Here is a 12,121-nt window from a genome sequence, read left to right on the forward strand (position 1 = left end):
TGCATATTCAAGTTTAGGCCTAATAGAGCAGTAAACCAAAGTGTTAGTTTCCTGCAACGTCTTCTTTGTGTCTGAGTAGACGAAGCTGTCAACGACGAGGAACATGTAGCAGAAATGTGCTTGTTCCAGCTGAGGTTATGAGTTATAACAACACCAAGGTATATTCCTCAATTTCAGATCAGGGTTCACATGCAAGATCATAAGTTAACGTTAAAGGATGCTTTTTCTTAGTTATATACGTGCAAAGTGTGTTGTTAGTATTCATTTCGTTTCTGCTTTTCTTTTTCCTACTAATATGAGTATCTACATCACAATAGGAGACAGTTCAGTTTCACAGCCCGAGTCCTCTCGTGCCTCCAAGAGACCAGTGCCTCTCGGATTAGCTATGCGACAAACGAATTTGGTTAAATGCGTTTGGGAGAAATATGTGTTTTTTGCACATTAGATCGCAAAAATACACATCAATGAAAAAAGCAATGTAACACTTTGTGTGCTGTTTCCCTGCCCACCTAGCTTTATGTTTCTGCAGCTGCTTATACGGTGGAAAATACGCTTCCTTCTGAGCTTCAGACGGGTTCTGGCGAAGCAACAATAAGCGACTTGCCCACTGTTCGCTTTGTCATTGGTGCTCACGCTGTACAAGTTTGTAGCCGGTGTGCATTGCAACGTCATCAGATAGAAGCGAGCTCGACGCATGTTTTGTATTTCTTGTTTTGTCCCGATAGTAACTACATCGACACTCAAGGTCAATTTTCTCTGTCGTCTTCGCCGTGATGTTCCGTATGAAGTCGAAAAGACGTATGAATGAACAACTCGTACGCTGTGGGTGCAAGGGAAAGCACGTAACAGTGAGCCAAAACAGATGGAAGCTTGATGGGAATTGTCTTCCTATGCGCTCAGTATTTGGGTTAGTTGGATTTCACGTGACCAAATGCGCGCGCGTCACCTCCTCTATCCCCGCCGTAGCTGCTTACGCAGCCAGTGTGCTGTATCTAATTGTTGGTAATCATTGATTGGTGCAACGATAAAGACCAAGCAGGGATGGCTGCCAACTTCATGCACGCTGTCTTCCTCCTTGACCTGTCTTTCCGTGTCCCTAGTGTTTCAGATCGCGTAGTTGACAGGGGTAATGGGAGATTACTGACAGAAGCCATCCTGTAGTGGACATAAAAATATGCAGATGATGAGGATTGATTTTAGGAGTCTCTGTGAATCGCGCACCACTGTACGAGCCATTTGTCCCCGCTGCCAGCGTTTTTCATAATGCCAGCATTGTGACAGCGAGTGTTCGTGGTCATTCAGTGCGATATTCGCAGGTTTGCATGGTTCGTGCATTGCACTATTCTTGTTATTTTTATCAGTAAGCGAAGGTTTACTACAATTTATATGGCCGATATAACAAACATATATACTTGCGTAGGGGCAGCACTTTTTTGTCGCAATTTCGACAAGCCTTACATGTGACCGAACCGTTTGGTCTAATTTTTCCAACTACTGTATAAGTATGATATCCACCCCAAACCGCCTCGGTCGTCTCCTCTTGCTATCATCTAGTAGTAACATGCAAAAGTGCGCTATGCGCTAAATTTCACTGTGGAGTGCGATCGGAATCGGGACATCGAACACAATTGCTTCTTGGTTGGATTTAAAAAAAAATATTGGCGGTCAAGTTGGGGGAGTGACCCTTACACGGCTGCAGCCCTTACATGGATTTTTATGGTAAGAATCTTCTTTTCTGTAATTTTCTTATACTTCGCTACCATTAATGCTGCTTCGCCTTTCCAACAAAACTGCAGCTTTTTTTTTTCTTATTTTGAGTCCGAGTACGAGTGCTATTTATTCCAACTTCAAGTGAGTCTGGCTTGGCCTCATTTCGGTTACTGAGTGAATTACATACACTTTTATGACCTCTGCATGCATGTTTTCATCCCTAATATATGTTGTAAATAATTGAAAGTGTTTTTTTTTTCTTTTTCACAAGTCATTAGCATTGCCTACTGAAAAGAGAAGCAATACTGAGACACACATCGTTCACGCACATTTCACACGGCGTTGATAAAAGACTGCCAAAGAGGCCTCTGAACTCTGCAGGTTTTTTTCAGGGTCAGATAATCACGCAAGGCAATTTCAAGCAAGGTAACACACAGCAACATATTCATTCTCTAGGCACAGGCTATCTATACCATTAGAAACAATTGTTAGTAGGCTACCTCCTCATATTTAAAAAATATATAGAACTTTGACCTATGTATACGTTGAAATATATTATGTGTATACGTTTAAATGTATTGTGTCTGTGCATGAGGTTCACCGTGGAAATGTATTTAACATGTTGAAGTGAAAAAATACGGTTGAGGCAGTTGCGACTGGTGCTTCAATGCATGCTCTTGTCCTCATATTGCCAGGATTTGCAGGAATAAAGTGAAAGTACGAATCAAAAGCCATGCACGTTCACGCCAACAATGATTCAGTAAGCTTTTAGCCACAATCAAATCTTAAGTGAGAAGCTAGAAGCAAAAGAAACCTCAAATGATGTAGGTAACAGAACTGTGGTAATGACACTTTAGGCAGTGAGTGGTAGGCTTCGACATTGCCGGTAGAACCTTGTTCAGACGTTTTGGAAAGAAGCATGAGAAAAAAAAAACTCACTAACCGTGTGAAACGTACTAACTGCACGCCGGCATTTTCACGTGACGCGACGGGCACCTACTGCTTTTGATAATGCACGCCTCGCACCTTTTTTTCATGTGGGGATGTACGTAGTGGCCGGAAAACGTATCATGTAATCACAATTTGGCATTTTAGTGAACATTGGTGCCGAAAGATTGTTTTCTGGGAATGTATGAAGCGGTAAAAAAAGGAAGCGTAACTGTTTAGGGTGATGTTTTCGTGTTCTTGATCGCAAATGTTGGCGCCGGGAAATCGTATCGTATCGTATAACTATAATCGTATGAATTAACGTATAAATGTACAATAAAAACGTACGTAAACATGTATAAACGTACAACGTATAAATCGTATCGTATCAACGAGGTTCTACTATAACCAACCTGAAGCCAGCAAAAGCAGCAAGTAAATTTGACAGCCCCGAGCAGTGGCTGGCGGCGAACGCACTCACTTGGCTTCGAGCTGGTCAGACCAATCCGGCATTTTGCATCAAGAGCCCACACGTTCCATTCACCATGCCAACAGTGTGGCAATTATAGTAGCACTTTATTTCTTAGTTGCATTCACTGCTTCTTTGCGAAGCTACATCGAGGACGAGACCAGCGTTTCACAACAGCGACCAATCGACCAGAAAAAAAAAAAAATGAAAAGACAACAGTCCATCCTTTTACGGTGAAACTACACAGTCTCTATGAACAAATGTCCGCAAGGAGGAAATTTTGATGATGATGCCGCCGATGTCGCTACGAAAGTTGGCAAGGGGGAACGTTGGAGTCTAGGCATTTTACGCCTGCTATGTACAAGTGCCTGTGTGAATAAATAAAAAGCCAACACTGAAGTGCTGCCCAGTAGGAATGCACGTTCATCCCGGAACCATTACCACAAAGAAAAAACAAAAATGGCAGTGAGCATGTGGCATTGACACCTCAACCTAAAACCATTTTCAAAGCCCCAACAGTGACTACGAATGAACCCTAATGTCCCTTTCGAACCCAGATGTGATGAACTTGATGAAAAAGTAATGAATGAGAACAAGACTGATGATGAGAGTAATAACTGCTGTAAAAAAAATAGACAAAGTGTCATGGATGGTGACGAGAGATGAACCTAATGCCCATCTTTAAGCGTACTCTCCAACAACGCCCAAACAACAATACTAGGCATGTAACAAGTGACAACATGACTCGAAATATGAAAATGTCACTACCGAAAAAAAAAGAAAGAAGATCTAGCGACAAGTTAAGCTCAACAGTAAAGCTAGCATGCAGACAGTTCCACATAACAGTAGATGTGAGGAAGCTGGCATGTAGCACAAAAACATTCGAGTGGTCGAAAAGTGGCCAGAAACACTGTGGCAGGATTTGTCGATAATGTCTTGCCCTTGAATCTTGAAAGGTTCGGCATTTCAGAGCTCTTCAACGCTGCTGGGGCAAAGATGGTCGTGCAGCAGAATGTGTCCTGCTTCGATGTCGTGCGGCACACAACGCAGGCAGCAACCTGGGAGGCACTAGAAAAATGGTCGAAGCATTGCGGCCAAGCCAGCAGAACATACTTGACCAACAGACCTCAAAAGGCTTTACCACGTTGGCAGACGGCGACTACGCTGCAAAATGTCACTTTTTTCACGTCTCACAGACCACAGTACAGGTCCCACAATAGTAATGCGTGTCCTTGTTGACGTCCTGCTGCACCGTGGAAAATGAAGTGCGAAGCTTTTGGCCGAATGTCCTAATGGTAAACACAGTCAAACACACACGTCTTTGCAAACTCCCGAACAGCAGCGGCACAAGGTGTGTGAAGAACAGGGGAAGATCTGTCAAGTTGTACAGCACACACACACACACACGCGCACACATTGTAGCACCCAAGGTGATGCCTCACCACACATTTGAGGGACAAATGAATCACTTCCCTCTGCACTCCATGCTTTCCTTTAGAAGGCTGGATGATGCCTGGCCACAGAGCGAAAAACAATCCAGCAACACCGGAGCTCTGCGTCACTCCTCTTGCTAGTCGTCCGTTGCAACACAGTTGCGGAATAGAAAATTGCACCGTGAGTTACAGCTGTGCGCTGCACCGATACAGTTTCTGGCCATGACTGCCTGTGGACACCGCTAGTTCATCACCAAACTTCTGCAAGTAATTGCAAGTCAAATTTAAGCCTTCTTGACTGACCAGGCGGCCCCACAACCTAAGTTTTAGAAATGCCAGCCTCGATGCACCCCTGGGATATTTTTTTCTTCTGTAACTTTTACCCAGTCTTTTCCACGTACTCGCATTCAATGTGAAATTTTCCATAGCCACCACCACAAATTCATGATTGTTCACCGGCTGGTTTTGCTGAGTCTATCCAGCGTTTTGTCAAAAAGCTCCTCACTTGGTCAGCGTCAACTTACGAGCAGCCGTTGAGGCCTTCTTTTCGGGGGGCACTGGCGCTGCTGCTGGCGTGGTGGCCGTCAAGAACCTCGTTCCTGCCGGAAGCGCGATGGCCGACACTGCTGCCTGGCCATGGTGGGCCGCGCCAAGAACGACAGGAGACAGGGCAAGCACACAGTTCGACGGCGAGAAGATGGGAATCTGCGGCGAAGATGAGGACGACGTGGTTGTAGTGACCAGTGGCAACACCTCCGGCGACGACGAGGGGCCACGGACGAAGCAAGCATAGTAGTTAGACGTCAGCGGCGTTACCATTCCTGCTGCCGTTGTCGGCGGCAGCTTGAGGGCCGCGTCGTCTGCTGCTTCTGCAGCTGTTAAGCTTAGAACGAGACCCTGCTCGGCTCCTGGCGAAACCGGCGTCGTCGGAACGCTGTCATATGTGAGCTTGCGGGCTGCGGCAGGGAGCGCCAGCGTCGTGATGACCTCTTCAGTGCCGCTGGCTCCCGACGGTGTCCTCTGGTCGTGCTCGATGACCCAGCGGAAAGTGGGAGTCAGGATGGTTGGCACTTCCGCTGCCGCCAGCATTGTTGTCTGCTGCGCCGGCATCTGCTGTACCGTCGTCTGTTGCGAAGCAGTCTGCTCAGTTGTCGTCTGCTGCGACACCGTCTGCTGAGTCGTCTGCAAGTGCTGTGGCTGCTGGTGATGCTGGGTGCCCGTACACTTGCTGCATAAAATAGGGTTCAAACTGTTAATGATCTTCCTTAACCTGCACAAAAATGAATGTCACCTATAGGCTTTAAGACACTACAAACTTTATCACAGTCTGGATCATCAGAAGAGTACTGTGGCCCCTCATAAAGTGGAGCCTCAAGGGACCAGGGCAATAAGATCCGTTTATCAGGAGTTCTATTTACCAAGAGATTGAGCTCAAAGGTGCACAAGATGCGCTTTTGAAAGGTGCAGATACTTCATTACCACAAGCAGATAATACATGTAGCAGGTTGTGCTACAAAGCTTCTTACAAAGTTTCTATTTGCATGCAGCTGCTAACTACAGCTAGCAGCACAAAACATAAATACAAGAAAAACAGTCGTTTAGTTAAAAAAATATCCATTTCAGTGAAGCAGCCACTCTCGAAGTCATCAATAACTGACTTTCGTCTGCAATGCAAGTGATTAGGCGAGCAAATTCAAGCTCACCAACATAGCCAACATAAGGAAACCACAGCCAATGACCACGGTAGAGTCGCATCAACCACGGGACCAACAAAAGCCAGCAAAAGCCACCTTGGCCAAAACGCAGAGAACTGGCAAGAAAGCTCGTAAAGGAAAGGCGCAAACAATAGTGATTGATGCCTGTCACAATTCTGCTAAGATTGGCCACTCAGTTTCGTTGTCAGTAATATTTTTAGTCCTGTTTACCCAGAGTTAGAAAGAAACTGTGGTTCCGTTCCACAAACTTTTTTTCCCCATTGCCTTAATGCAGAACCAACCAATCACAATGCTGTTGTTACGTTTAAGCGACAATTCCGTTTAAGAGGAAGCTTTAGCTCAGGTGCCGTATCTAAATACGCGTAAAAGGAGAATTCGTTTTTCTCGGCAACCACTGCACCAAATTTGATGATGTTTGTTGCACTTGAAAGAAAAACTTAAAATCTAGTGACCGTCGGCTTCTAATTTTTTATTTATATTGCCAATTCTTTATTAAAAATTGACAAGAATTGAAAATTTTCACAAAACGAATCTATCAAGTTTACAACTCTGTAACTCAGCAAGGAAGGATGATATCACAATTCTGTGAATTGCATCTGGTAGTACATCCAAAGCGAACAAAATTGATATGTTACACATGAATTTGAAAAGGTTCAGTAATATAGAAACACAGCTTTTGCTGAACCTTTGTCACAACATAACAAAGTCACGTAAGATAAAAATTGACACATCAAATATGTCCGCTTTGCATGATCTAATGGACGCCATTTACAGAACCGCGATATCTGTTCCTGATGCAAAGTTATTAAATTATAAACTTCGTACACCTATTTTTTTTTCAAACTTGTGAATTCTTGAAAATTCTTTTAAGAGAAATCAGGCTATAAATCAAAATTCCCCTTCCAAGAGTCAATAGAATTTAACTTTCTTTCTCAAATGCAACAAATTTCATTAAGATCGGTCCAGGGGTTATCTCAGAAAAGCGTTTCTGCGTTTTACGTGTATTTGAACAGGCCGCGTCAGAGTTGGGCCTAAAGCTTCCTCTTAAGCGATTTCTGTTTCACCCAGTTTCTACTGTAGTGCAAAAAATGGCTGGCTCTTTAAGGCAGCCGTATTTCACTTGCGCTATACATGTAATAAAATAAAATAAATAAATAAATGATAAATGTAATACCCCATTTGGTGGCTTCAGGTGAGCTGTTCCCACAACAACTATGTAGCTGGGGCAACTTTACCAAGAAAGGCGCCAAACATCACATGTTGATTTATTCTTACCGAGTACAAGTACGTCCTTGAAACAAACTTAACCAGAAAAGCCAATGCAGAGAAGCCAGCTTTCAGAGACAGCTTTTAATGCACAATCCACTGCGCTAGGGTGGCGCAGAAGCTCAATAGAGGATGGCATGCCAAGTTGCCGGGCGTACAGATAAAATCTTGTCATTGAATGCCACGCAGTCAAAATAGTTTGCGACGTTCAAGTAAAATTAATCGTGATCGAGCCTGCGATGATCAGCTACACATCACGACGCTGCACTCGCGATTGCGTGCTTTCCCTGTCACGTGATGCAGTTTCCTTGGGTGAAATCAGAGAGCTTTAGAAACACGCAGCGAGCCCGTATTTGCGCGTACTCAAAGCACAGCCTTGCGTCCTTGCCACACCTTTTGCGTTCTTTTGTACGCCAAGCGGTCTGCGTCCCCTAAATTTGGGTGTGCAATACCTAAAGCTCCCTAACCTTTCAACTCTCATTCGCACTGACACTACTTACAGGGTCAAACAAGCAGCTTCTAGTGATATCTTCACAATCGCACATCTGCACACTTACACATCACCTAACAACCAAACAGCATCTCACAGCTAGCAGGCAGTTTTTGGCATACCTTAAGATAACAGGGAGCTTTAGAAATAGAGGACCTGTGGCGAGGGGATGCTATTAACAGTGCATACAAAATAACACAAAGACAGCACAAAATAAACACTAAAACAGCAGTTAAAGTATGCTAAGCCAGCAAAAAAAAAAAATGCAGAAACGGAAGACTGGCAGCAACACTATCCTAGGCTCCAAGACAATTTTTATTGTACCCTTTCGCAGGTAATTATGCTTGCTATAAAAAAATCGTAACTATGTTCATTCAAAATTCGAAGTTGTAAGGAACTTGCACAAAATAAAGCAGCCGAAATGAGCGAAAATACACTTATATCAGTGACATTACACTGGTGTTGGTAGCATTGCAGTTTTGTCACCAAAATCTGGAGGGGACATATGTCCTTTGTTTTCTCTACCAATTAACAGCTTCCTTTTTTTTTTTTGCCAAGGAAATGCAGATAGAGCTTTCAAATATTACCAACCCAAGTGCAAGTTAAGATGAAGTCAAAGCTGAAAGACAAACAGGAGTATCAGTTCTGTCTTTGTCTTAGTATGTCCTCAACAGATGGCAGTGCAATCTGTCACTGCTATAGTGCAAGGCACCCTTTTCGTTGTAGCCATGACAAATGGCGCCACAATGCTGTTGCGGTAACATCTATATTATGAGCACTGTCACCAGAGACAAGTGACTTGCCCTTTAGACTTATTGGGTGAAACAGGCCAGTAATGCCCTCGAACATGGCGTTAAACAGAGCGCATTGCGAAATGCTACCTCTACCTGAAATTTCTGCACAGAAGAGCTAGTAGTTTAGGTAGAGAAGTCTAGTATACCTGGCACGTTCAGTTAAGCAACACCCAGGACAAAAATGTATCAAAACAAGAGACCCACCAGGGTGGCTCAGCCTTCTTTGCCTTCTCCTGCTGGATGCTGATGATTGGCTTGGAGTGGATCGGCAAATTCAGCGACTGCAGCAGACTGGTGTACTGCTCTTCGGACAGGGTGATCACGTGCGACTCCGCGCTTGGCTCGCTCTTCTTGGCTTCAGCCTTTGCAACAAAAGCGAGGGAGAACGTGGTCAATGCCACGGTTTCCATGTGTGTGTAACCTGTGTGTTAGAAACTTCAGAAACTTGAGCGCAAAATGTGGCTACGTGCAAACTTTGCCATCATATGCATCAAAAAAGCCTCAAGGCAATGTTCGCCGTGCCACGAGGCCACATTTGAAGTGAAACTTGTGGGGTTCTCCTCCGTGCTCTTGGGACACAGGAACGACAACACAGTAGTGCAAACAATCACAAGGCCATTTATTGCACCTTTCATAGATCAATGCCCGCTAGCCGAGTTGCTATCCACAAAACATGCCGATGGGCGCGCAACAAATCTAGAAGTCCGACTCACCGCGACCGGATAGCGAGCGAATATGTTCGCCCCATGCTGGATCCCAACGCCTGGTCGTTCGCGCGTACGGTCACGCGAACGGTGGTGCGTTCGAAGGCGGCCACGCGAGACGGTCTCGCAGAAGCATGGATCGGCGCACGCGCAGGACGTCCACCGCGTTCGCCGGCCCGCCGCCCCAAGAGCGAGCGTGTTCTCCCTTGCGCACAAGTAACCCCGCCGCAGCGCAACACTCGCGCCATCTCTCGCACTACGCCTCAACCACTCCGACCGTCGCGGGCGCCAGGCCACGCGAGCCGTGCGGGAAAACAACATATCAGGGGACACATGAGAGTCGCGCATCCCCACAAACTTCAATTTAGTAAATTTCTGTTCTGTGATATGTCAAAAAGCCTTAAGCTATACTTCAACAGTGAGCAACAATGGTGTTCGTAGACGATCGTAGCTGAAACTTTGCATTGTTCAACAGTTGCACAGGGCTGTGTTTATCAAGATTCTAGTGCTGTTGATGCACGACATGTTGTCACTCTTTGTGCCTTTTCCGCTTGATGTAGCAAACTTTGAGCATGGTTAGCAGTTATCATCATCATTAGCATCATCATCAGCAGCAGCAGCCCATTTTATGTCCACTGCAGGACAAAGGCCTCCTGACTGGAAGCTTACCATTATCATTGGAAAGCAAGGTATACAATCAGTGCATTTTACCGGTGCTGACATATTGGGCAGAGACTTTAAGACTGACAAAGAAGCTTGAGAACAAGTCAAGGACCGCGCAACGAGCGATGGAACAAAGAATGCTAGGCATAACTTTAAGAGACAGAAAGAGAGCAGTTTGGATCAGAGAGCAAACGGGTATAGACGATATTTTAATAGACATTAAGAGAAAAAACATAGCGCTGGGTAGGTTATGTAATGCGCAGATTAGATAACTGTTGGATCATTAGGGTGACATAATGGGTACCAAGAGAAGGGAAGCGCAGTAGAGGACGGTAGAAGACTAGGTGGTGCGAAGAAATTAGGAAATTGGCTGGTGCTAGTTGAAATTGGTTGAGTATCAGCATGAGTTTAGCAGCAATATTACAGTTCTAGTGTATATTGAATTTTAACAGCACACTTTAGCATATTTTAGCAGCATAAAGCAACTAATACTTAACAGAGTCTAGAGGAATTTCGTTTAAAATTTTCTGCTTCAGCCCAATGACCACGACGATTTGCAGTGTTTCTTTGGTAATGAAGGTGTCATGGTGAAACTACCATTATTACGACTCTTCATAACATGGAATTTCTTTCAAGTACTTAACATATAGTCTAATCATGCTTTACATCTGCTTCTTTACACTTTACATCTGCTTCTTTCCACTAGTGTAACACAAACTCGCATCCCAACATAAGAATACCTTCATTGCATCTGATATTCAGTATAAGCCTGTATACACTGCACAATGACATCAGCATGAAACATTTTAGATTTACTTTGTTATAATCGATAATTCTTTTATCTGTGTTCTGTATATCGAGGTTCTACTGTACCACAATGATTAATACTTGCCAGCCCTTTAGATTTCTGTTTAGTCCATCATTGTGTCCAAATTTCACATACTAAAACGAAGTGAATTCACAGGAGTACTATTTAGCAGATTCTGGGAGATTCTGAATGCTGTAATAAGGAAACTTTTGCAAGAAAAAAAAAAGACGACAACACTCGTTATACATTTGACCGTTTCTTTGACGACCGTTTCTTTTCCTCTCCCTTTTGATGGTTTGTAATGATGGTTTCTGGTTATTTATACGCATGGAATAAATATATATGCAAAATTCAAGTACTGTCAGCGTAAATTAAAATGCAAAAAATTACAAGTGTTCAACTGTGTTATCCCCGTTTCCAGGAGCCATATTTTCTGACAATTCGATTTCCAAAGAATTCGTTTTGGCGGTGGCGCCACATTAGGGCGGTCCACTGACATAACGAGAATGAGAGGAAGGACAGAGGCCAGTCAGTGTGCTGGTATTTTTCTGGAAGTGGACATCACAAACCAAGCGAAAATATAGCAAATTGGGAATGCTTCTAGGTAAATAAAAAATAATTTCTTGATGCTATAGATGAGGTATATGTTTTTCATTATGAAATGTCTGTGTGACATACTGGCGGCGTGTGATTTAACACATTTTGTTTACTGCGGCTGACCCATTTATGCCGCTAAGTGGTACGTTGTACGTTGATTACATGGTGTGCAGAAATTCCACTGGAGTTGTCTAAGTATGCTTAACCGTACCCCCAAATACAAGTTGGCCCACCCCCAAATTTCAGGTTGGCCCACCTCCAAATTTCAAGTCGGCCCACCGTCAAATTTCAAATTGGTCCACCCCTACTATAAGCGTCCCCATGCATTTTCCACGGAGCCCTATGTATCCCTATTGGTATTCTCTCTGACCAATATTATTCTTTCGGATTTAAGTTCTTCCTTATCGCTTATAAAGCTACCAATAATAAAGCTACCAATACCAATAAAGCTACCCATACCAAAAATACAAAGCTCCAGGTTCACCTGCATTTAAAGCAGTGGCTAAATTCAGACTCCAAAACGCGCATTTGGGACCACTCCATGC

General features: G+C 44.0%; 1 protein-coding gene across 3 annotated transcripts in view; it reads right to left on the minus strand.

The window, feature by feature from the left end:
• Positions 1-3,176: 3,176 nt before the first annotated feature.
• LOC142563722 (uncharacterized) overlaps positions 3,177-12,121 on the minus strand; it is a 67,962-nt gene continuing 59,017 nt past the window's right edge. For all 3 annotated transcript variants that reach the window (XM_075674317.1, XM_075674318.1, XM_075674316.1), the window contains exons 14-15: positions 9,009-9,166; positions 3,177-5,767 (exon numbers count right to left, since the gene is read on the minus strand). In XM_075674317.1, coding sequence (XP_075530432.1) covers positions 5,041-5,767; positions 9,009-9,166 — 885 coding nt within the window. In that variant the 3' untranslated portion in view covers positions 3,177-5,040. The remainder of the gene's footprint in view (positions 5,768-9,008; positions 9,167-12,121) is intronic.

Source organism: Dermacentor variabilis, chromosome 11, assembly GCF_050947875.1.
Source record: "Dermacentor variabilis isolate Ectoservices chromosome 11, ASM5094787v1, whole genome shotgun sequence".
Lineage (NCBI taxonomy): Eukaryota > Metazoa > Arthropoda > Arachnida > Ixodida > Ixodidae > Dermacentor > Dermacentor variabilis.